The 23,706-nt window shown below is 40.1% G+C and overlaps 1 protein-coding gene across 6 annotated transcripts in view; it reads left to right on the top strand.

Annotated features, from left to right (window-relative positions):
- Positions 1 to 23,706, top strand: part of Hr3 (Hormone receptor 3) — an 80,281-nt gene that overhangs the window by 39,994 nt on the left and 16,581 nt on the right. For 3 of the 6 annotated variants that reach the window (XM_065486351.1, XM_065486352.1, XM_065486350.1), the window contains exon 2: positions 22,805 to 23,032. In XM_065486351.1, the coding sequence (XP_065342423.1) occupies positions 22,805 to 23,032 (228 nt within the window). Of the gene's footprint in view, positions 1 to 14,378; positions 15,564 to 15,895; positions 16,228 to 22,804; positions 23,033 to 23,706 lie in introns of those variants that run through there. The other 3 variants (XM_065486348.1, XM_065486353.1, XM_065486349.1) reach the window with 3 other exon arrangements.

Below are 23,706 nucleotides of genomic sequence, written 5' to 3'. Positions count from 1 at the left end.
AACTGTTTAATAGTTTTGCATAATAGATAAAATTCTAGTATTTAATTTTTAATTGGCCACAAAAAAAGATATAAAATTTATCATGCAGCATCTTGAAAGGTTCCTCTTTAAAAATTTAATATTTCACACATTTCTGTCTTCGTTAAATTGCAATGGGGGTAAACTTATAATTTTAGTTCCTTTTGATCAAATTTAAATTTAGTTCATAAAACGTTTTATAAAAAATAAAATTTAGGAATGATTTGAACTTATTCGAGGGAGTTGGGCAGTGCTGCAAATTCGACTGCGATAGCAGTATTTTCCACTGGCAGAGGACAAAAGGCGCTGGCTGTGTTGGTTGGCTCCCTCGGCAGCTCTCTCCGGCGCTCATTGATTTGCTCGTCACGTCTGCTGTCGGCAGTCAATAATGCACTCTAATAAGTGCATTGCATCACGAGCCATGTGACCATCTTTTTCTCTCTCACTCACTCACTCACTCATTCGGCGAGTCGCGGGCGCGTGCAGCTCGGCGCTCTTTTCGGGCAAATGCAAAAGCTGCAGTCGCGGCGACTTTTTTGTTTGTTTGCGCCTGCTGGGTGAATCACAGGCAGACTTTTCGGCCTTGAATGTAAAAATGCAACGCTCTCCTAACGCGTAGAACGCGCCAGAGTTGTTTTGACGCTCGCGACCTCCAAACTTCAATCCCGGCACAGCTTCCAGAAGGTCGAAATCAATCCCGCCCGTTCAGCCTCTCTTCCTTTTTAATATAATCCCGAGCCGGAAAAACAGAAATTGCCGGGGTGCACGAACCACTGGCCTTCTTGGCCCGCAGATAAGGTGTGTTTGTGTCCAAACCAAAATAAACAAAAGGGAATGCCACTCTGGGCGGTAATCTGCTCGATGGAAATTTCCCATTTTAGCGCGCCGCCAGCCAAAAGTGTGTGTGAGAGAGCGTGGAAAAAATCAGAGAGAGAGAAGAAGCATAAAAGCATGCTCATTCAGCAGCCGCCTAGCAGCAGTAGCAGCCCAACCGACCAACACCCTCGCGGCACAGCCCGTCGAGTGAGAATCGATATCTTCTGCTGGTGCATTCGCCTCGTGTATCACTCTATATAAACGTGTGCATGTTATATGCTGCACGGGGACGTGCGAAACAGCGTCATAGCTCAATTTGGAACCTTCAGCAGAGACAAAAAACCCTGATTTTCATCAGCGGGGGCCAGATTTGTGCGACGCGCAGATATGGCGTCTGGTGGAGTGTGGCGCAAAAACACGGTCACGTGAAAATGCGCGAAAAGAAGCAAGTTTTCGTCCATATTGTGACATTGTACTACTTGTGTCTTTTGGATCGTAAAAACAAACTCTTGACACTCGTACGGCAATCCAAAGAGAGCTTTTTGCTTCCCACATTCAGACGCCATCTTGGATGTGCGCAGTGGGAACCAATTTTATCGTACATCTGGACCCCCGCTGATTTTCATTTTTGACCCGTTTGAACGGTCTGAGTGATTTTTGAGGGTGAGAAAACGCAAGCGCTTGTGAAAGCTTAAATTTATAAGTTAAATTTTAGATTTAATATTTCCCTGTAAGAATTTTAAGGGGGTTTAACAGCATGCGCATTATTAATTTTTAAGTCTTTAGTATAAAGTGCAATTTGCGGCCAGTAAATATATTATTTTAATGGTTTTTATGCAAAAAAAGTATGAAATTCAGTTAATATGATACTTATAAACACACAATTGTGAAATTTAATAAAATGCTGATTTCTTTCATAAAAAAATATTTATTTCGTATGCTAACTTCAAAAACCCAGTTGCATGTCGTTAAAATTTAATAGTTGCGGGAGGATATTTGCGATAATTTTATTTTAATTTTGCCTAATTCGTTAAATATCTATCATTCTTATTTGAAATTTTAATTTGTGTGCTAAACGCTTTCCAAATTTCCATCTCTCTTGCTCCTGCTGCTGGGGAAATGACCACTTTGTTGTGGATTCTGCGCCTTTCTCACCGCCCGCGATTGGCGGTGCTTGAGCGCGCAAGAAAAACATGCACAAACACGCGGCCTAACGACTGTGCGGCGATAAAATTTACGATATCATCGGCGCTCTGACAAAACACATAGACGCGAGAGCAAGATGCATATTCATGTGCATATAGTGGAGGATTCTGGCGCTGGGACAAACGCCGCGAGAGAGCAGATATTAATAAAATGCACTACCTCTCTCGAGCCGCTCGCTCTCGGGAGCAATGCACTCGCCGCTGCTGCAGCATTTTGCTCGACATGTGCTCCTTATTTTCTTCGTCTTCTTCTTCTTTTAATAATAATAATGACGGGTGCATCTCAAAAGGCGGCTTGCATTTTATGTGCAGCCCGCCCGCCCGCTCGTCCGCCCTCTTCTCTCTCTCTGTGAAAGGAATTTTTAATGCGCACAGCATCCAGCTCTTCGCTTAATATCCTCGCGGCGCAAAAGGCTGCCCGCCACCACTCGAATTCTTTGCTGAATTTGCCAAAATCGGGGTTGGGCCTACACAACAGCCAATCTGGACGAAATTGTGATTTAAAAATCTGCATAGAAGGGTTGAAAGGTCTCTATTTTAATTTATTTGTTAATGCGATAAATTTAATGGCTCCGTCGGGAGGGTTAAATAGTAATTTTTCAACAAAATTGTTATTTTCAGGAGGAAAACCCCTTTAGAAAATTAATTTCTCATTGCAAAATAGAGTTCGAAAGGAAAAATATAATTGAAAATCCAAAACCATTTTAATTTTTTCTAATATAACTCAAGATTTTAATATGCAAATTTTACGCTGAATTTTTATGAATTACAATGAAAACTATAGCAGGAAACATTCCTCGCACATACTAAAATATTAACTTCCTCATTAGCTTTCCGCAAAAACTGAAATAAAATGCCTTTTTCCCTCGAACAATGAGAGTGGGAAGACGTTGATTCGCGAATGCAAAAAGTAACAAAGACGGCGGGTAATTATCTAATTATGCAGTTCTAGCAATTTGGTTACGCGAGTGAGAGAAAGAAATTAAGCAAGAGATAACCGCTCGCGAGAGCGGCGGCCGGAGAGCATTTCTCTATATGGTGCGCGGCGCGCACCGACGGAGCCTTATCGACGGCAGTAAAGCAGAGATAAGAGACGCACGTTGAAAATTTTACTCTCGTGTGTGCAGCGCGAGCAAAAGGCAAATAGACAACTGTGGCACGGCCGCCGCAGCCGATTTGATCGTGCAGCGCGATAATTTTTATATATATTTGTTACGTTGGCCACTTTCACGCACGCCAAATGTATAAAATATTATTTAACGCGCGCGCACGAGGCTTTCTTCGCGAGTGTGCGCGCGTATGGCGTAAGCGGCGCCAGCCCACGCCTTTTCGCCAATTTATTTCGTTGTGTGTGTGCGATACAGCTGCGCTGCTTTTCTTTTCACGCAGAAGATTCGCTTTCAAAGAGACGGATTCCGTACGCGGCGGCAGACTCACTCGATTTGACCCAGATTTTCTCCCACGATTTGCCCAGCCGGTGTCAGAGGTCTCGTTGATAAATAACGAGAAGAGCACGCAGCCGACAATTATGACGGCGGCACGGAATTTTATTAACTCAATATCAACCGGCATGAGGAAGAAGCACCAGCTCACCGCGCATGCGTGCAAAAATAAATTATTTTGCAATTTTGTTTTTATTTTTAAAAATTAATTTATCTATTAAAATTAAAAAAAATCTGCTGAATTTGTTGAGAAGGAAACTACTGAATTTGAGATTTTGGTGCTTCTATTGGTAAAAAAATTCCGGCAATAACAGATATTAGAATAGACGGTGGTTTAATGACAGATAACTCCATCTTTCGAAAGGGGGTTTAGTGTGTTGTCCTGTCAAAAACGTTCTAAAACAGCATTAATTTCACAAAATACCGCACCTTTAAGCACTTCTAACTTCTTTCCCGTGCAATTTATTTAATTCTCTTATGGACTGGGATTGTTTTCTACCGCCGAGATGAAGTTTTGAAAAATCGAGGAAATCAAGAAGTGATTCAATGCTGCCCGGCGGCCGGCTGTTTCTTGCAAGCGAGCGCGAGACAGGGCGAAAGTTGCGCCTTTTACAGCAGAGTCAAGAGTTAAATAATAATTCCGCTTTGGGGCACGCCGAGTGCTACATACGCAAGCAGAGAAAGACCGCTACTTGCCCAGAATTCGAGAAATGCACGCGGTTCAATTGTTGCTCGGATGATCCTCTGTGCTTTATCTCCGCTCTGGATCAATATTTGTTTTGGTCTCGGCGTGACACCGTTTCTCCAGCTCTAAGTGATTTGAATATTGCACACGCACGCATACGAAAGCAAGAAGTGGAAAAGCAGGCGCAAGAAAGAAGTGCCACGAAAGAACACACACGTGCATAACAACGTGTGCGGAGTGACGCCAAAAAAAAAATAAAATGCATTATTGTAACAAATGAAGCCTGCTGCATATTTGTTTCCGTTTTCTGGCTGTTCTCACGAGGAAGCCGGCTGCTGCTGGTTACGCAAGTGCTGAAAGGAAAATGGCTCATAGTGCAACAGAAGCATCAGCAGCAGCAGCACGATTGTTTTTCGTGCATAAATATTGATGAGATTAAAAGCGCACGGCGCGCAATGTATGAAAATGCCGCTAGCCGCTGTTTTCATTAGCCCAAATATGTATAATACTCCCCGAGCTGCTGCTGTTGAGTGTGCAATACGTGTACTTTCTACTCCTGCAAAATCTTTTCCAGCCTTACCTGTGTCTTCTCTCAAATAGGCAAGATCGCTTTTTGAAGTAGCATGATCGAATCACTTATTACTCAACGAAATCGTAATCGTAATCGTGCTTTACATGGTTAAATAATTATTTATTAAATTGAAATAAGGCAATAAGTAAATTTAATATTACTGGCCCCTGAATTGAAGGATTGATGCCAATTCTTTAATTATTTTATTTCTTGTTTGAAATGTTTGAATGAAACAGATTTGCAGCAATTTATTTCATTATGGCATGCAGAAAGGAGGAAATTAATTAATTTTCATATTTTTAATATGGGCTTCCAAGTGGTGCTTCTTCCACGACTTAATTTCAATAAATAAAAAAAAAAAATGGAGCAAACGCCTGATGTTTAAAAGTGATATTCTTCTTCCCACCTGGGACGTTCTACTTTTGTCCCCATTCATAAATTTTTATCGTGTTACACAATGCAAGATTATAACATTCTCAGATAACATCAGTATTCCTGTTAAAGAATTTTCCTCGTAATTTCTCCTTAGCCGACTTTTTGTACCGGCACAGATTGCAAGATGTGCATCTCGCCTGGTGCGGCTGTGCGGTGGCGGCGGATAAAAAAGTGACGTAACGCGCCCATACTTTTGCTGCAACAAACTATACATATATGCGCACACACAGCAGGAGAGTAAATAATAAATGTCAATGCGGGCGCGTATATATATGATCGACGATAGAAAACAATCGACATTTATTTCTCCTGCATATTATGAAGTTATCAAGGGTGACGTGCGCTCCGAGTGTACGTATATTATTTTTTTGTGTGCCTTTTTCCGTGCGTCGGTGAAACAGCAGACGCGATAATGCGTATAACACTACTGGTGTGCACTCTCCATTCTGGGTCACCGCCGATAACGCTTCTTCGCACAAATAGCAGTGTCCCTCTCTGATGGCTAAACTCGCGTGTGTTGTGTGTGCAACGCGCGACTACTTATTTTTCGTCCGCGCCGAACGCGTGGGAAAAGGCACGTGACTCGCGAAAATTGCTTTCCCTGCTGGCTGTGAAATTCATGGCACCTAAACGAAAGGAACTAATTTAACGCTGTCTTTTAGGATTTTCCTAGATATCTGAGCCACAAACTAAATTGTTTCGACTCTATACTAAAAAGCGGCACTAGTTTTTTGGAATTTTCTCTAGGGAACAGTGAATTAACTTTTAAATTTATTTATATTTGCAGCCCCTATATTCAAAATTTCAATTTAATTGTACCAAATTTGCACAGCATCATTTTTTCAAATTGAATTCCTATATTTTTCTCATTTAAAATAGTTTGCAAAACACGTAATGCTGAGCTACGAGAGTCGTGTGTTCATGTAACATGGCGATGGCGAGCAACAACACAAAACTTTCTTCTTTCGCTGCGTGGCGCTCTTCCCTGATGCAGTTACACAACTTTTGCAAGCGCTCGAGCGCCGAAAAGATTATCTAGCACTCCGCACACAAATTATTTTATTTGGTCACGAGCGAACAAAGCGAATAAAGGCAATAAATCAGCTCCAGCAGCCGCTTGCGCAAATCTTTGTGTGCGAGTGAAGAGTAGTGAACAGAGAGATAGAAGTGCATTCGCACGACGGACGTTCATGAAACGGAAATAACACGTGCTTGACACTCGAAATAAACTGCGGCAGGCCAAGAATCGTCTCAACACGAGACTCATCCACCTGGCACTCGGACAAATAATTTTGAAAAGTGATTCCTCAAAGAGAAATAAATAATCGTGGCAGTCACAACATGGTGTGAATAATTTGACAATTAAATAGAATTATTCTATAAATAAAATTGCTCGGCTAAACAACAGTGTTAATGTTGAGGCAGCGCGTGCGGAGGTTTCTTCTCAACAAAATCCTCTCGTCGGCCGCGAGGTGGATCGAGAATGAATTAAAAGAATGCGTTGGATTGGGCGCCGTTCGCCTTCGCACCGAGGCTTTAATTACACTTGCCGGCGCGGACAATAACCCGTGGCGTGGATGGCCAAATGAAATCATAGAAGAAACACACGATTCACTCGATCGCCAAGGCCGCGAAACCGGCGAGAGCAGTTTCTTATTTTCTCCCTCGTGCGCTCGCGAGACATGCATTGCTGCATTTGCATAAAAGCCGCGGCGGCGGCGGAAAAATAGCGTGATCCACGGCTGCAGCCGCCAATTGAATGTGCCCAGTTGATTGATCCGTGACTTTGCACTCGTGTGGATTAAAAATAGAAGGACGCGTGACCGGCGCAAAATTGATAGTAAACGATTGCTTCCTCGACGGCGTGGAAAAATGTGAAATTGAAAAAAAAGATAGCTTTGATTGAGCCACTAATGACGACAGTCTTATTTTATTTTAATTAAAAAAATTCCAGCCATATCTTCACCTCCTCTTAACGGGATTTTTTTTTGTAAAGAAACCAGTTTTGCTTTTAATTCATAAATTAATAATATTTTTTACACAAGATTGACTGGCAGAAAAAAATGGCGGAGGTTAGTAAGGTCTTGAAAGGGCATTCGCACCTTTTGGTGAGGTAATCCTTTCGACCTTTCCCCTTTTTATGTTTAAATTCTTCCGTCATACAGAACTTTTAAAGACGGCCGTGTATATCCGCAGAGGGTTTTTGACCAGTGGTCTGCCAGCCAAGACGAGGAAAAGAAAGAGTGCAGTTTTCCTGATTCGCGAGAGCTAATTATTGCCAGCGTCCAACCAAAGACTTTCTCTCCCCCGGTCGCCCGAGGGCTCTCTTGTTCTTGATTGCCATTCAGTCCGGACGCGTAGGCGTTCGATTTGCACAAAGCACACGAGGAGAAATCACAAACACACGCCGTTCGGGTGCTTTGTCGGGAGCTTTGGCCAAAACCAACAACGCTTTCGGTTATTAATTAACACGCCAGCGATCCTCCAAGTCAGACTCCTGTTTCGCAATAAAATTAACAAACTACTATGTTGAAAATGTTGAATGTGAAAAACATTTTATTTAAAATGAGAGCCAAAATTGACTGTTAAGTAAGGAGGCGAGTGTGTGTTTAATTTTATTTTAGATACCACGTGTTGATGGGATTTTACAAAATGCCAGAACACGCCTAAGCCAATATTGTTAAACAAATAGGATTTCTAATTCTAACTTGTACAAGACTGATTGCGCTGTAATAAAAATTATTTTTTCCTCATAAACCATTTCCACATCGCGAAAACAAATCGATCAAATTGCCAAACAGCTTTGCTTCTTGAAAAGAAGGCGTTCGTTTCATAATCTGCCGTTTATAAAAATTGTGGCGCCTCTCCCCTTCGGAGCGTGATTCCGACGAAAAGCGCTTCCCACCATTGTGTGAACGAGGCGAATTATAAAATCAAATAGCTCTTACGTCCGGCCGCTTTTGTGCAATCTCTCTCGGCTCTTGCTCGTTCGCTCATTCATTCTTCCATTCATTCGCATAAACGCAGTTTTATCAGCTGCGAAAAGAGAGGGTGCTTCGACCTTGAGCGTAAGTGCGACCTTGCTCCATGTGTGAGTGTTTGCGAGCAGGGATGCCGCATGTGCGTCGCAAAGGAGCACTGACCCGCCACAACAACAAACAAACAAACGCCAAAATTATGGAAATTCATGTTCAAGCCCCAAAGATTCAGAAAATAAGAAATAGGAATTAAATATAGGAATATCTTTGGGAATTTATTTAATTTTTGCGGCAAACCTGAAGGGAAAATGGGGTTTCAAGAGTTTAATTTTTTAATTGAATCTTTCAACCAACAATCAAGGGGAATATTTAAATTAAATGAATTTACACCCTTAAAATGATTTTTAGATTTTTATTTTTGAACTTATTTTGCTTCTACTTTAACCAGAGTTATAAGTTGTTGGTGCTAATGATTAACATGAAAAGTCAAACTTTTTGCTCCCCTAATTTTATAAATTATTTCAATAAAATGATGTTAAATAAATCACTTAGCAAGGGAAAACATCCACATTAGCAAATATGCTTTATACAGTTCGAATAATATTAACGAAATTAATTGAATAAAAATAGTCGAGGCTGTGGTAACATGTTAAATGGCCTGGGAAATGCATAAGACGAGATTCCTGTCAGTATTTCTGGCGTTGCTTACTTTTTCAGTTAATTGCCAGCGCTGCTGCTGCTTTATTCATTTGGCTCGTGTGCCAGACGCCGCTTAGCGTTGCACTCTTAGCTTCGAGTTTTCCGTTGCAGCCAATTTTCGAGCTCCACGTGCAAATATTTTGGTTCACCTTGCTGATGCAAGTACGCAGCTAAAGGAGTGACGCTGGCTGACGTTTATAATAAACTCGGCAGGTGCATTTGCCAAAAGGCCGCGCGGCCAACAACCGTCAAGCCCGAATTCGCTTTCAAAACCGTTCGTTTTGTCCAATTTTTTGTTGTGTCCACTTGCATAACACGAAATTTATAAGTGTGAGGGTCAACGGGCCTGATTGATTTCTCCGACTGAATGGCGGCCGTGAAACAAAAATCAAAGGGAAAATCGCAATGCCTCGTTTCCTGCTTTTGGTCCGAACGCAAAGAAGCGACGTGATTATTGTGTGTTTTTATTGCCGCAGACGCGCGCGCGCGGGGGAAGGGTTCACTACTTAATACTCACTCGCAGCAACTTTCTCCAAATGACGTAAGTTCCTCGCGAGCGCGACTCTATAACGTAATGCGGCGCTGCCTCGCGCACTCGGCGACATTTTCAATCCAAAACACATTTCCGAGGGGACACGAATATATTTTTTTTCATTCATTTTTCCACATTTTTATTTCTAATTATGGAGAGACGTGGGGAGGACGGCGTTTTTTTCGCTCGATGCCAGCAGCAGTGGCAGCACGTGCAGCTTTTCATTATGCGGCTGGCTTTTGATCTTGCAAAAAAGTTGCAAGGTGCATCTACCATGTATGCAACTATTCTATGCTATGCCGTAATCAAAAGGAAAATTACGAGTGCAGGCAGAGATGAATAACACTGGCTGCAAAAATGGTTATGCGCTCCGAAAATAGAAAATGCTTTCTCATCAATTTGCTATTATTAAAATAATAATGCTCTAGGCGAGCGCCAAAATAGATTATAATAATTGAAATAAAAATATTGAAAGGGAAAAATCGTCAACTCCTGTAAAAATTTTGATATAATTTATTTTTTAAACCAAGGCATTGGTTTATATTTAAATTTTGGGTATAAATTTCGAATTTTAACCGAATTTAAATTTACTACCTTGTTTTGTATCAAACAAAACAAATATAATTTTATTTTGAATTACGAAATATGGATTTTTGCAAATTGTAGATCAAGAAATTTGGCCAAAAGGGGATTAATACTACAAAATCCTAGAAAATTCTTGTTGCCAGTGCATTGAGAAGTTCTCTACTCCCAAAAGATTTTTTTTTTTAAAGTGGCCAAAAGGTTTCTATGCTTTTCAAATGGCATGGACTGTCTCCATGCTTCATATCTTTTTTCATTTCATAATAAAGAGCTCCCCCAAAAGGTGTCGGATGCCGTTGTATTAAATCTCGTTGAGACTAGGAATCGAAAACAATCAAGAGCTGAAAATATTTGAAGATAATTGTCAAAATTTTATTATAAATTGTTTTCTTCTTTGATTTTTGCACATTTTGATGGTCTATTCAAAGCAAAATTTTCAATTATTTTCATTTGTTGCTGCACACATTAAAAGAGAAACATCTTTTGTTTTCAAATTTTCAATCAAATTAATTTCCTCGATCGTGGAAACCTTTGAGAAACCATTTGACGTTTGGACCCAGTGCCGAGTGCGAATTGAAAAGCTAACTCGATTGCGATCGTGCGGTGCGGCCATCGAGCTCAGCCTCTCTCTGCACATTCTCCGCGAGCAGACATTTTGCAAACAACTTTTCAAACCCGCAAAAGCGAGTTTTATCCCGCGTGCTGAAGTCTTGCAGAGACGGCAGGCGGCGGTGGCGGCGGCGGCGCTTCCACTTTCTAATTTTCATATCTGCGCGCACATCTCGCTTCCCTGAAGCAGCAGCGCCTTTCGAAAATGCGAGTCGAAAATTCGGATTCTGTATTTTATTTATTGCGGCTCGGAGTCTGCGGAGAGCTAAGGCTGCGCCGCGGCTTCTATAAAGTGTTTGTGCAGAAGGCCTTGGTTGCGAATGTTGAACCTTCGGCCCAGTTCTGAGCAGCCGGCCTTGCTGTTGTGCACCGACTCCAAACTGACTCGAGCAGCCGATAGCCACGTATTATAGCCAGCAACTAGCTCTGCCGCCGCCGCCACCGCCGCGCGCCGTATAAATGCATTCAATTTGTACACACACACACACTCACACACGCGAGTCGAGAGACAAAGAGCACTCCTCATTCGGATCCTCTTTCAGCCAGCCATCTGGCCGACACACAGCCACCAGCTCTGCCTAGAAAACTGATTAGCGCAGGAAAAATGTAGAACGTTTGCAAAAAAAAATATTACTGGGAATTTATCACGCCAAATAAAAAGAAAATTATTTAATTTGGATCACATGAGAATTTCTGTTTCTTTAGTATTTTTTTTTTTAATTTTATTATTCAATAGGTTGAAAAAGTGAACAAAAAATTAATTAATAATATATAAAACAATGAAAAAATCCTGATTAAAATTTACCAACGATTGTGCGCTTCAAATAAATTTTCTATCACTGAATAGCAAACCGATCGAAATATATTCCTCTGAAATTTATTCCAGTGCCGAAACGTTTAAATAAAATATAATTAAATCCGTCAAATTTAACAGTCATAGATTAAAATAAAATGATTAAATTTTTATAGTTTATTTCTCCCAATCAGTTTCAGTGCTAATTGTATTTATGAAACGGTTGCGCATGTGGTTAAAGAGCTGGTGTTCGTTTTCATTTCACTTTCATTGACTTCTTTTATAACCCTCGGTCAGAATAATAATAGCAGCGTTATCAGCTTATCAGCGCAACTGCTCGCGCACTTGCTTGCTCTTAATTGCCTGCTTGCTTTTCAACTTTCTCCTGTTTCTTTTCCGAAGCAGAAGCGATTTCGATGGTTTCGCGTTTCAGTGCAATACGCGCTGCTTTCTCGGTTCGTGCAAAAAAAAAGAGAAAGAAAATGGCGTATAGTTAATTACAAAAAGGGGAAAAGCATAATACCGGTTCTTATGCAACCACCGGCGAGGAAAGGCGTATTCTTTTATGCGCTTTCTTTTTTGAAAAGCGAATTTCGTCCAATTTTCGAGTTTTCCCGAGAGCAGATGTGCGGCGCCGCCTTTCGCCCCCGAGGCTTAGACCATTTTTGCGGCTCATGCAGGTGCAGGTGGCGCCGAAAGAAGCGAAATGAGTAATGAGACTCACTGCCCGGCAGCATGCTTATGCATCTGTTTGCAGTGCGGAGAGAAAGTAAGCACAAATAACAAGCCGCCACTCCGACCGACAATGTATCCACTCCAGCTATTTTTACTCCCCAGTGAGCGAAAATAAAACCTACACATTATATAATCAAGATTGAATTAACCATTTGCGAAAAGCAATAGTGTTCGAAGCTATTAACAGATGGCGTGACAAACTACTTTAAGATTTTAAGTTTTTACTCGTAATAGAAACATTAGAAAAATGTTTTTTAAATTGTTTTATAAGTTTCTTTGGATAGGCTGGTTGAAGTACATCAAAAAGCAGAATATCAGCAGCATTGAGTCCTTAATCGCATTTTAAGTGTCTTAAAAATCGTAGGGATACGGTGGTGCCATCGGTTGGCAGCTTCAGACTTTATGGTATATTTTGATTTAAAAAAAACAGTTACAAACAATTTCCTTGTAAACAGAAAGTGTTGTTTTTATGAATTACTACGCAAATAAAACCGCGCCTCTCCCCTCGTATTATTCGCGTTTCGATGCGGGAGGATTGATAAAGTGTGAGTTTGGGAGTCTGCGAAAGACACCTGTTGCTCTCTGGCCTACTTAAACTGATTATTTCGCGTCGAACCACTCCCTTTGAAGTTGTACGTTCGCGCCCGTACGTGCGGCGAACGATGCATGATCTCGAAACAAGTTTGCGCTTGCGGAGGTCACTGACCAAAATTTGCAATCCGACACAACAACTAAACAATAAAACAATAGACACGCGCCGGAAAAATTTCGTCCACAAAAGATAAATATTTATTGTTTGAAAAGTTTGGATCGAAAAGAAACAAAAAAAAAACACACACAGCAGCATAAGCCTATTCAAAACAAAATTGACTCGTTGAGTAGGATATTTCGGATAATTTTATGGTTAAGTAGTTTATTAGCCTGCTTGAAATTCGAGATGGTTTTTCGTATGCCATAATAAACGTAATTTGCATGAGAGGCAAAGTGGCAAAGCAGCTTTCCATTTGAGTTTTATTTTCACCTCTCGCTCGCAAAGTGTTTATAGCAGCCGCGCGCTTATGTAAAAACGGCGCTCGTTGTGTGATGTAATAGAAAGTTTTATCCGCCGCGAGCTGTGTCGCACCGCAAACACACACACACACACACTCGCCTTATTATTACACACACGCATCCAGTATCAAAAAAGCCGGAAAATTCAGGGGAAATTTTAAAGGAGGTGCGTGGAGTATTTTTTTTTATAATATTTCCTTCTGATTGGTTCCTTATCAGTTTTCACGTCCTTTTCCTCATAGTTTCTTTGGGACTATGCCAATTTAATTAATATTGGGTAGAATTAAACATTCAAATGAAACGTGACCTATATATAAATCAGCGGAAATCACTTTAATTACTCATTCAGTGAATCGTGTTGCTTAAATCAGCAGATTTTCGCAATTATTATTGAGGAAGCAATTTTTGCACGTAAAGAGGAATATAATTCATGCCGCGCAGCAATTGAAAATCGTTAGAAATTTTGTTGCTACGGTTTAAATTCAAATTTTGCTGATTTTCTTAAAAAATTTTAGGCAGATTTTGATTCTTAGCCGTTTAGATCTATCCCAATTTTTAATGAAACTCTTTGTTGTGAAATAAAATAAGAATTCAAGTACGGAGACACTCCTAATCATTCAAAATTAACTCACTTTTTTTCAAAAAAATTCGCCTTGATCGATCGTTTTAATTTTTATGTATTAAATTGGTGCATTTTGCAAAAAGAAGTTTTTGAATTATCGAGGAAATCTAAACATTTTTAAACTTAGGAATGAATTGTTGTACGTAATAGAATAGAAGGCTGTCTAGATACCGAGCATTTTTCAGTTTTTACATGAAAATAATTAAAATTAAGCGTTTCAAGGGTTGTTTAACTGGCTGAAAATTTGTAACAGACGTTCCCAACAAAAAAGAATTTATTTTCAAGCTTTAAATCTGATTCTGGTCGAAAATTGCAAAATGGCGTGGCATCGCGTCTATGGAGGAACTAGAGACGCACCGCCATTCTTGCTTCGCAGCGTTGTTGTTGCAGTAGCAGCGGGAGACAATGGTGATGGCAAAGAGGCAAGAATTAATCAAATAATTAAAGTTGGTGCGAGGGGTGTCGGCGGCTCCACCTGTGGGCGGCCGGGCGAACTGTGAGTGTGTGTCAGTGAGTGCGCGCGCGAGTATAGCGGGGCAGACACCGGCTGGCCGACTGAGTGTGTGTGTGTGTGTATGTGTATTATGCCTGGTGTGTGTGTGTGTGTGTGTGTTGTATGTGTGGCGAACGGTCGTTGAACCCAGGCCGTAGCGCGGCTGCTCAGAGAGTTGCTCTCTCAGTTGCCGATTACGCGAGCCAGCGTTCGTCGACCGCCGCGCGCGCTCACTTTAGGGGTGTCGAGTGCCTCGAGCTGTTCTCCGTCTCTCAGTCAGTCAGTCCGCGAACGAACCCTGCCTGCGTCGCTCGCGCGTTCGCCGAGAAGCAAGCAACCCCCGTTGGTGCGTGTGCCCGCCCGGTGCAGTGTGTGTGTCTCTCCCTCCCGACAGTGCGGTGGTGTCGACGACGAAAAGTTTGGTCCGCGCCGATCGGGAAACCACCTTATTTATAGCCGCGCGTAATTTTAGCCCGGCCGCGAGGCGTGGGGACCCTTTTCAGTCCTCTGGCCGGCTGGCCGGCCGCTGACGTCGCACTTTGGGGCCACTTTTTCTCTCTCTCTCGTTTTTTCGCCGCCAGCTTTATCTCTTGATAAGATTCGGCCTTTGTATATTGCACACGTTTTTGGTTTAGCGGTTTGGAGGATTTCACCATTTGCCGTGGGTGATTCATGCACACGCTTCCTGCCGTGTGTGGAAATACACAAAAAATTGTGTTCTCTATTCTCTCCCTTTTTTTTCGAGATTAAAAAAAATTACGAACTGATAATTATTAATACGGCGGCGAAAAAGACGAGCGGAAAAGCGCTCGGCGTTTGTATCGGCCATTGACCTAGGCACACCCCCTCATTGTGACGTCACCTGCCGCTGCCGGCGCCGCGCCGCTGCCGGCACACTCCCGCGGACATCGGATTTTGTCCCAGCCCGGGCCGGGATTCGAGACCGGGATTATTGTGTGCTGGTGTTTTCCTTTCCAGGAATTGCCCCGACCACCGAATTCTGCGCTGTCTCTCGAGCCGGCTCGTCACGGCCTGTCCCAAATGATGGGTAATAATTTGCCGGCGCCACCTTTGGAAGCGTGCTGATCGCGCGTTGCAGGATGAGCGGCCGGCCCTGAGGAGAGTCTGTCCAGCCTGCTTTGGCCGCCCGACGCAGGAACATTATGCCGTGCGGGGAGCAGCCCTTACCAAGGACCGCAAGCTCGCCTGTCAAATTGTCTCGCCTCTCATCCCCCGACTGTCCCAACACCCTCCAAGACGGCATCTCCGTGGGAAAACTACCTGCAGCAATACCACAGGCACGAGAAAGCCAAAAATCGAATTTCTTTGTTTTTGTGCTTCAGTTCAATTGGTGGAATTTGTCAAAAAAGACAAATTTGAGATTATTTTTGAGGGCCCGTCCAATCGATTGTTTATTTTTATTTTTATATTTTTTTATCATAGGAAAGCAAAACAAAAAATATTACGTTAGTTGTTTTGTGGTACTCTATATTTCAGCCTTTCCTTTTTTATGTTTTTCGAGCTTTAAAAATTGAATATATTTTTATTCAATTTAATTAAATAATTTTAATTTTTTGGCCAATTGAATTTGCACAAAAACAATGGAATTGAGTGATTTTGCCGCCCTCAGGGCAGGGGCCCAGCAGCAGCAGGGCGCCGGAGGCCCTGCGCCGCCGGCCCTGATTCCCCACCCTGGCGGTACTGTGATGGACGTGATCGACGAGCTGCTGGGCGGCGGCGGCGGCGGCGGCTCCGGCTGCTGCTGGACTGAGGTGGGCCCCGGCTCGCCGCCGCCGCTCGGCCCCGACGCCACCGTCACCAACATCGGCGAAAAGCGCATCAAGACGGGGCCGCACTCGCCCGGCGACGAGTACGCACCCCTCGAGGGGCTGCCGCCGTCCATCACGGCCGACACCACCACGCCGCCGCCCTCCAGGAAAAACGCCAACAACTCGATCAAAGGTACAGCGTGTAGTCGTCCGTCGTACGCGTCTGCCGAATTTCTTTCCCGCGTTCGCTGATTGAGTGATTGATCGTGTGTGTGTGTGTGCTTGGGGGTGTTAAGAGGGGTGCGGATGCCCGATCGATGCACTTGAAGGCTCAGTGCGTTGCCTCTGGGCTCTTGGTGTTTTCCAAACACGAGAAATCGATTTTAATACAATGGGGTGCTTTTCCGGTATTTTCAAGGCTCTTCCGGAAAATTGTTGGGGTTGAATTATTCATTTGGGATACAAATTACCATCATTATAAAGAAAATAATTTTCCAGCAAGAAATATAAAATAACAAAAAAAATATGAATGAAACGTAGTTAGAGTTAGTTTTAATTGAAAATAATTTAAAAGCATTTCAACTGACGACTGCAGTAAATAGTTTTTTACATTCGTTTGTTTAAAAATCTGCAAAATACCCGTTATTTAATTTTATTATTTGAAATTTCATGCCATTAAGTTGATTTTAGGTCGTTACATTATTTTTAAAAATGCTAAAGCAAAATTTTGTTTTAAATTCAAATTGTTTTTTATTCAAACTACTTTAAAATTAGCTAGTGTTTTTTCTAAGTCCAAAGCAAACAATTAAAATAAAAACATACACTTGATAAGTGTTCTAAGCCTACGAAATATTGTTTCTTAATAATTATTGTGTAAAGTTATATATCTAATCAGTTGGTGGCAAGGAAATCAGAAATTCCCAAGCGGAATTATTGCGTCAAGAAGTGCAAATCCAACGAGCCAGACGCGAGTTCCGAGTCAATGAACCCTTTCCGGTTTCAATCCGAAACGTACCCTTGAGAATTGGCATTGCCGAAGTGGGTCACAAAGAGAAATTGGAGAAATCTTCGAAAAGCCCGATGCAAAATGCGCGATGAGGAAATCGGAATAAATCAGAATGGCAAACGAGATGAGGAATAATAATTATTATGTACTGCGCGGCTGCGGCTGCTGCTGTTGGCCAGCAGGAGGGTTGCTGTTGGACCCCGTCGACTGCCCGATAAGAAAGAGAGAGTGCCGTTTTCGAAATAATATGACACCCGTGTACATGGCGAACGGCACAATGGGGTTCATTGCCTCCACGCGTGACGTCACCTCGTCATGACGTACCGCACGCAAGTCCAGCCAGCGCAAAGACGAATCGCACGGCAAAGGGGAAAGTCACAATTAGCCCCAAGACTCTTTTGATTGTGAGAATAGCGCTTATTCAGCTAATTGGATCAAAAGGAGGAAATTTCTTTGTTTAAGGGCAAATTTATGCGATAATTCATTTTTGATCTTTCACAAAAGTTTTGACAGAACCAAAATTTTCGATAGAAAAAAAATTAAATTTTTATTTTACAAAGAATAGAGTAATATTTATTTATTTTAAGTTGAATTTAAAACAATAAAAAAGAAAGAGATTGTGAATGAAAATTTAAAATTTAAATTTTCATAATTTTCTAAATTTAAGAAACGATTCAAAAAATTGAATATTCAAATTAGACAAATAATATCTGCTATTTTTTTGTTTGTTTACACATAAATTGCTAATTTAAACTATCAAATTTTATTCAAAACAGTCGAGCAGAAATTAAGATTTTTCTGCAGATCCCGGAAAAACTAAAACATTTTTTTTAAATGAAATATTCTCCTCTGAAGTGCATCAATAATAATTCAAAACTGCGAAATTAAAGCGTTGGGTTTTCCCGAGCACTGGAAAATGTAAATAAAATTGCATTTTCGACCGGATGATTACTGCCGTCTTGAATTTAGATTTGATTCCCGTCAAGGTTGAAAGTGGCTTTGCTTCGAAGGCTTTGGGTCGTTCACTTCGGATGCAAAATTCCGGTGCACGCGCTCGGCACGCCTGCTCCACTGACTTATTAATTAAAAACAGCTGACGCAAAATATTTTCTTTCGAGCAAACCAGCACTTCACGCTGCAAATTTGCGCAAATTCAGCGAATAGTTAATGAGAGTAAATATTTGATTAAATTATTTGCATTCTTCACTCTCTTATCATATTTCAATAATAGTTTTCACTAATTTTCAACGCTAGAGGACCATTCCTAGAACCGGGCTGTCGTAAATTATTGGCAAGCGCGTGCTATTAAAACGCCAGAGTGTTTTTCTTTTCGGCGGGTTCACTGACCCGAGTCTAGAAGTAAGACTGAAATTCGGCCTTGCGCATTTTGCAGTTGTTGCAGGCTCGCTCTCTTAAGTTCGTTCAACCGTTTTTATCGTGGGCACGCGTGTCTCTTTATTTGCACTGGCCGAAATGTCGCCCGCACTTGTAAATAATTCAAGCGGTGAATCCTCTGGCAACAATGCATAGATCTTTGCACCCTGATGACAGGACTATTTCGCCGTCGTATATAGAGTTAATGAATTCAAGTTCAAAGTTGCTGATTTGTTTAGCTGATAACAACTGTATTATTTTGTAAGAATTTTTAACTGCTTTAATTCCTGAAATACCGGATATTTATCCTGACAATCTTTCTGGAAATATCGTCTTACTGACTTAAAGGGTGGAAGGAAAATAATTAAATCAACTTTAATTCCATCCCCACCCTTGTACATCACAATATATCTATTTTTTTCTTAAATAAGAGACGACCGATTTTTTTTAGATTTGTTCAATACTAAAAATTAACCAACGTTGAAGAGTTAATTTTAATAGCACGAGAAAAAGCAAAAAGGTCAGTTTAGCAAATACCATTTGAACATGCTTCAATGTCATTAGCTAAGACCAACAAGTTTTAAGAATTTTCTCCTCATACATACCGAGCTCACCAAATCCCTTCACATTTTTAGGTTAATAGAGTATTTTGCGGATGCTTATTTTCAGGGAATGAGAGCTTTATTCAAAGTGAAAGCATAGAAAAAATCCGAGTTTTTGCTATTTTGTAAAATAAAGTTTAATTTGTATTTACTCTTCAATGCTTTTTTCTGTCTCTTAATGTTAACCACTCATAATTAAATTAAATATTTTATACTGGTTTATTGAAAAAAAAAATCGGCTTAACTGGAAAAATCCAGTTGAGATAAATAGCATTAGCGGAAATTTAAGGTCATAAATCTGCACGTAAAAGGACAAAAATTTGTCATCGATCTCAGCGATGATATATGAACATGTGCTGTGCCTTCTATAACACCAGCCAGACCGATGACAAATTTCAAGAATTTTTTCCACATAGATATGGAACTCATCACATCGTTACGCATTTGTAGATTAATCGAGTATTTTGCGGATGCTTATTTAAAGGAAAAGAGAGCTCAAAACTGACTTACAGCATTATAAAATCTAAAATTTTTGCTATATTTTGATATAAATTTTTGATGGAAACACACAGTAAGTGAATTATTTATCAGCATTATACTTTTTGCTTTTGCAAACTATATTTCATATACTGAATATTACTCTGCAAGACTAATTGACTCTTCAATTATTATCCTTCACATAGACCGTAAACTCATATAGTTTATTTCTGTTTTAAGCTGTTGCAAATGCCTATTTCCGAATTTAAAGTGTTTCAGCTCGAATTTTTGCTAAATTTTAATGTCAAGTGTTTTTTTTCAATTTTATTTAAATTATAAAAGGACGTAAATGATTTTTAATATACTTAGAAAGAAAATGTTTTCCAGCGAAACTGCTATAAATATTTGATCACATTGCTGTTCTATTTTTATTTAAATATTCATTATTATTTAAATATATTTTTTTGTTTTTTGCTCTACGCTTTTGGATTATTTTTAAGCCATGCAGATTTAATAGCTGAACTATACAATATTAAATGCTCAAATATTTTCTTGTAGCCATAAACTCCGAATTATATAATGTTCCAAAAAAACATACTTCATACGTCAACATTAACAGAAAATTCAGATTGAATTTATAATAGCATATAAAAATGGCAAAATTTCTCAAATATATTACAATTCCATAAATCTCTTACTTTAAATAGTCATTGCCTAAAACAGAAATAAAAGAATTTATAAATTACGAGAAAAACTATTGACTTAAGATTTATTTTTACTGCCGGAGTTTGATTATGTATAATCAGTGTTTTGAAATGAACTAACGGTAATTTCCTTATCAAACCTTCAGGCAACAATTAAGTATCAATAATTGCCCTTGAAAAGAACCGTTTTCAGATTTAATTGCCGCTGTGATAAAAACAGGTAGACCCTCTACTAAAAATCAAAAAAATAATTCCTTTTAAAGTCCGAGCAAGAAACAAATTATTGCTTCATTATACGAAAAAGAGATTCGGAGCTCATTTCACAAAGCCGCAAGACGCACCAAGCAAAGGGGCGGAATAGAGATGATAATATGTGTTGGTGTTGTTTGACGCGGAATGAGAAAAAAAACATACATGTAATCTGCCGTTTTGCCGCAATGACTTCCGCGTGTGCAGTGCACAAAGCACCCTTCCGGTGCGCAGAATTCTCATTTGCATGGGGTGGCGTGCGTCCGATTTCACTTTCGGTTCGGCCGGCGCTGCATACATACGTCCAGGGTGCTTGACCCGCGCCGGTCACGTGACTCACTCACTCACTCGCTCGCGCCTTATCTCGCCTCGCGGCCGCGTGTATTCGTACTTTATTATTATTACGCCGGTGCGATCGATGTTGGGCCGCTTTTTACTTCCCTCTTCCGGTCACTCGGACGTTCTTGCTCGCCGCCCCGGCACTCGCGCGGCTCGATACATAAATATATTCGGCCCTGCTGCGCTGCTTGTACGTGCAATACGGTCGTTTGGCACGCGCAATGTGCACCCGCACCCTTCCATTTGGCATGCACTCGCCGCTGGAATTTTCCGTGATTGCGCACTGTGTGCTCGGGTTGGTCTTTCTCACCCCCACGCAACCATGAATTATTTATGCACTGGAAATATCCCAATTTTAAACTGCTGAAATCTGTTATTTAATTAAATTGAAAAACTTTTTAAGCTAAAATTATTGACAAAGGGTTAATTTTCAAGGAACTTTAGAATTTTTCTGGTTTTCCCCTAAAAATGATAACTAGCTGGTCATATTTTCTTTTTAAATTTAAATTTAAATATCAGTTTTTCAGTGGAGTTCCTCTACATTAGTGTTGATTATGAATAAATTAGATATTCATTTATAGAGAAATTAAGGAGTAAAAGGCCAGAGTGATATATATAAAGTTTACGCTTGCATAATACACGCTGCATATCTCCAAATTCTTATAAAAATAAATGTAGAAAATTGCAACAGCTCTGTATTGATCATAAAGAAAACAATCAAATAAAGCTAGCTTTAAAAATAAAATAAAAATTAAAAAAATAATTAAAAATGTTTATAAATATTGTTGTTAACCAATAAAATTAATAAAAAGATTTTGGGAGGAAAATTTTATGTTTAGAATTTTAAACTATGCTTGCGCTAGTAATAGTTTTTACTTTTAATATTTTTAAAACTATACAATTCAACGCAAAATGTATTTGATTAGGATTACATAAATTTGTTCAGTTTCTTGGTTTTTTATCTCATAAATTTATTAAAATAATTCTAAAATTATTCAATTTACCAAGGTATTTCATGAATTTCATCCCCTAAATATTTCGCTAAAATAAAAAAAACCCTTTATCCCAGAAATTAAAATTACCTTCCTTTTGACATTAACGAACGCCATTGAGTAACAACCTGATTGCCACGACTTAATTATCTCTGAAAGGGCTGATTAAAATTCAGCGAGGGGAAAGCACCCTCAGCATTTCATCCCCTTTGAATTCCGAGTTGAAAAGGAGGAAAACGAAAGTCCGCTGGTCTCCTCTTTGTATCGCCAAAACGACCGAAATTACATACGGGAAATACAGGCAAACGCCGAGATTTGGCAAATTGCGGGCGGCAACAATCGCTTACTCGGCACCACGCTGCGGCAGTTCGTTAGGCCGGCTATTGAGTGTGCAGGAAAAGAAGCGCGATGCAACCCGCACGACTCGGACGACCAGCAGGTTGCCAACCGAGTCAACGCACTCCCTCGACCTCACATTTGCGAATTGTTGCCACCGCTGAACTAATATTGGCGTTAATAACAAATTGTGAATTCGTTAATGATCAAATTCCAATTTAGGAAGCTAAAAAACTAAAAAATTTTCAAAGTATTGATCACGGTAATTAAATGATGAATGCTGTAGATTAATTAAAAACTTCCGTCAATTCCCAGGGATATAAACTGGTCCTTAGGCCGATATATGACCAAAAAATTATGTTTAAAAATATATTTGAAAATTAAAGGGTTCATAAATAATTTGTATGTGTATGAAGCTGAAATTGCATTTTAAATTATACAAAAAATAATGCAAAACATAACTGGCTACTATTTTCGTGTATGTACGAATTTAATTTTATCTAATTTTGTTTTCATAATTTTAATTTGATGTTTCTATCCACAGGTAAGTTTGAACACACGTCAAACGCATTGTTGTCGCTTTTCTAATTTAATTTCCCGTGTCTCCGATTTCCCCCCAAAATATTCGGCACTTTTTCCTCGCCCCGAGATCACACCGAACTGACATTTTTTGGCACTCTGGGTGTTGCAGCCCAAATCGAGATCATCCCGTGCAAGGTGTGCGGCGACAAGAGCTCCGGCGTGCACTATGGAGTGATCACGTGCGAGGGTTGCAAGGGCTTTTTCCGCCGCAGTCAGAGCTCCGTCGTCAACTACCAGTGTCCCCGCAACAAGAACTGCGTCGTCGACCGCGTCAACCGGAATCGATGCCAGTACTGCAGGCTGCAGAAATGCCTTCGCCTCGGCATGTCCAGAGACGGTCAGTGCCAACTTTTTTCTTGCTCTTTTGTAACACCCGAAAATTATTTATTCCAATTCTAGAATGTTATTACAGAGATTTTTTTAAAAAATATTCTTATTGTTGGAAGGACAAGTCAAATTTTTTTGTCAGATTATTTCAAAAATGTTTAACTAATAGCAAACTACCAGAAGAAAAAAAATCTCGAAACTTTTCACATAGTCATGCAACCCAATAAATCTCTTTCACTTTTAAATTGATAAAGTATTTCGTGAACACAAATAATCAGCCTTAAAGATCTTAGGATTGAATAAATTTAAATATTTGTTAATGCCTATAGCACGATTTATTTTAAATTTATTGTTTTATGGTTTCTGAAAAATATTTGCATTATGTGAAAATCACTTTTCATTTAAAATTTCCATTTTCAGATATTTTCAGCTGAAATTAGAGCTCTAATTGTAAGACTTCGGCTCTTGTCAAATTAGTTTTTAAAACTATTTAATTTTTAGCTAAGAGTCTTCATGTTTGCTTATAATATTTATCTAAGAAAATTTTCAATTACTCCTTTAAATTTCGATTTGATATTTTTCCAAGTTTTATTGGTGCATGATTAATTTTTAACGGCCCTAATTAAATCAAATCGAGAGGGATGGCGTGCTTTAAAAACGCATTAGCTCAACACAGAGAGCGCG

Source organism: Cloeon dipterum, chromosome 3, assembly GCF_949628265.1.
Source record: "Cloeon dipterum chromosome 3, ieCloDipt1.1, whole genome shotgun sequence".
Classification (NCBI taxonomy): domain Eukaryota; kingdom Metazoa; phylum Arthropoda; class Insecta; order Ephemeroptera; family Baetidae; genus Cloeon; species Cloeon dipterum.
This window is presented reverse-complemented; position numbering and strand designations above follow the sequence as displayed.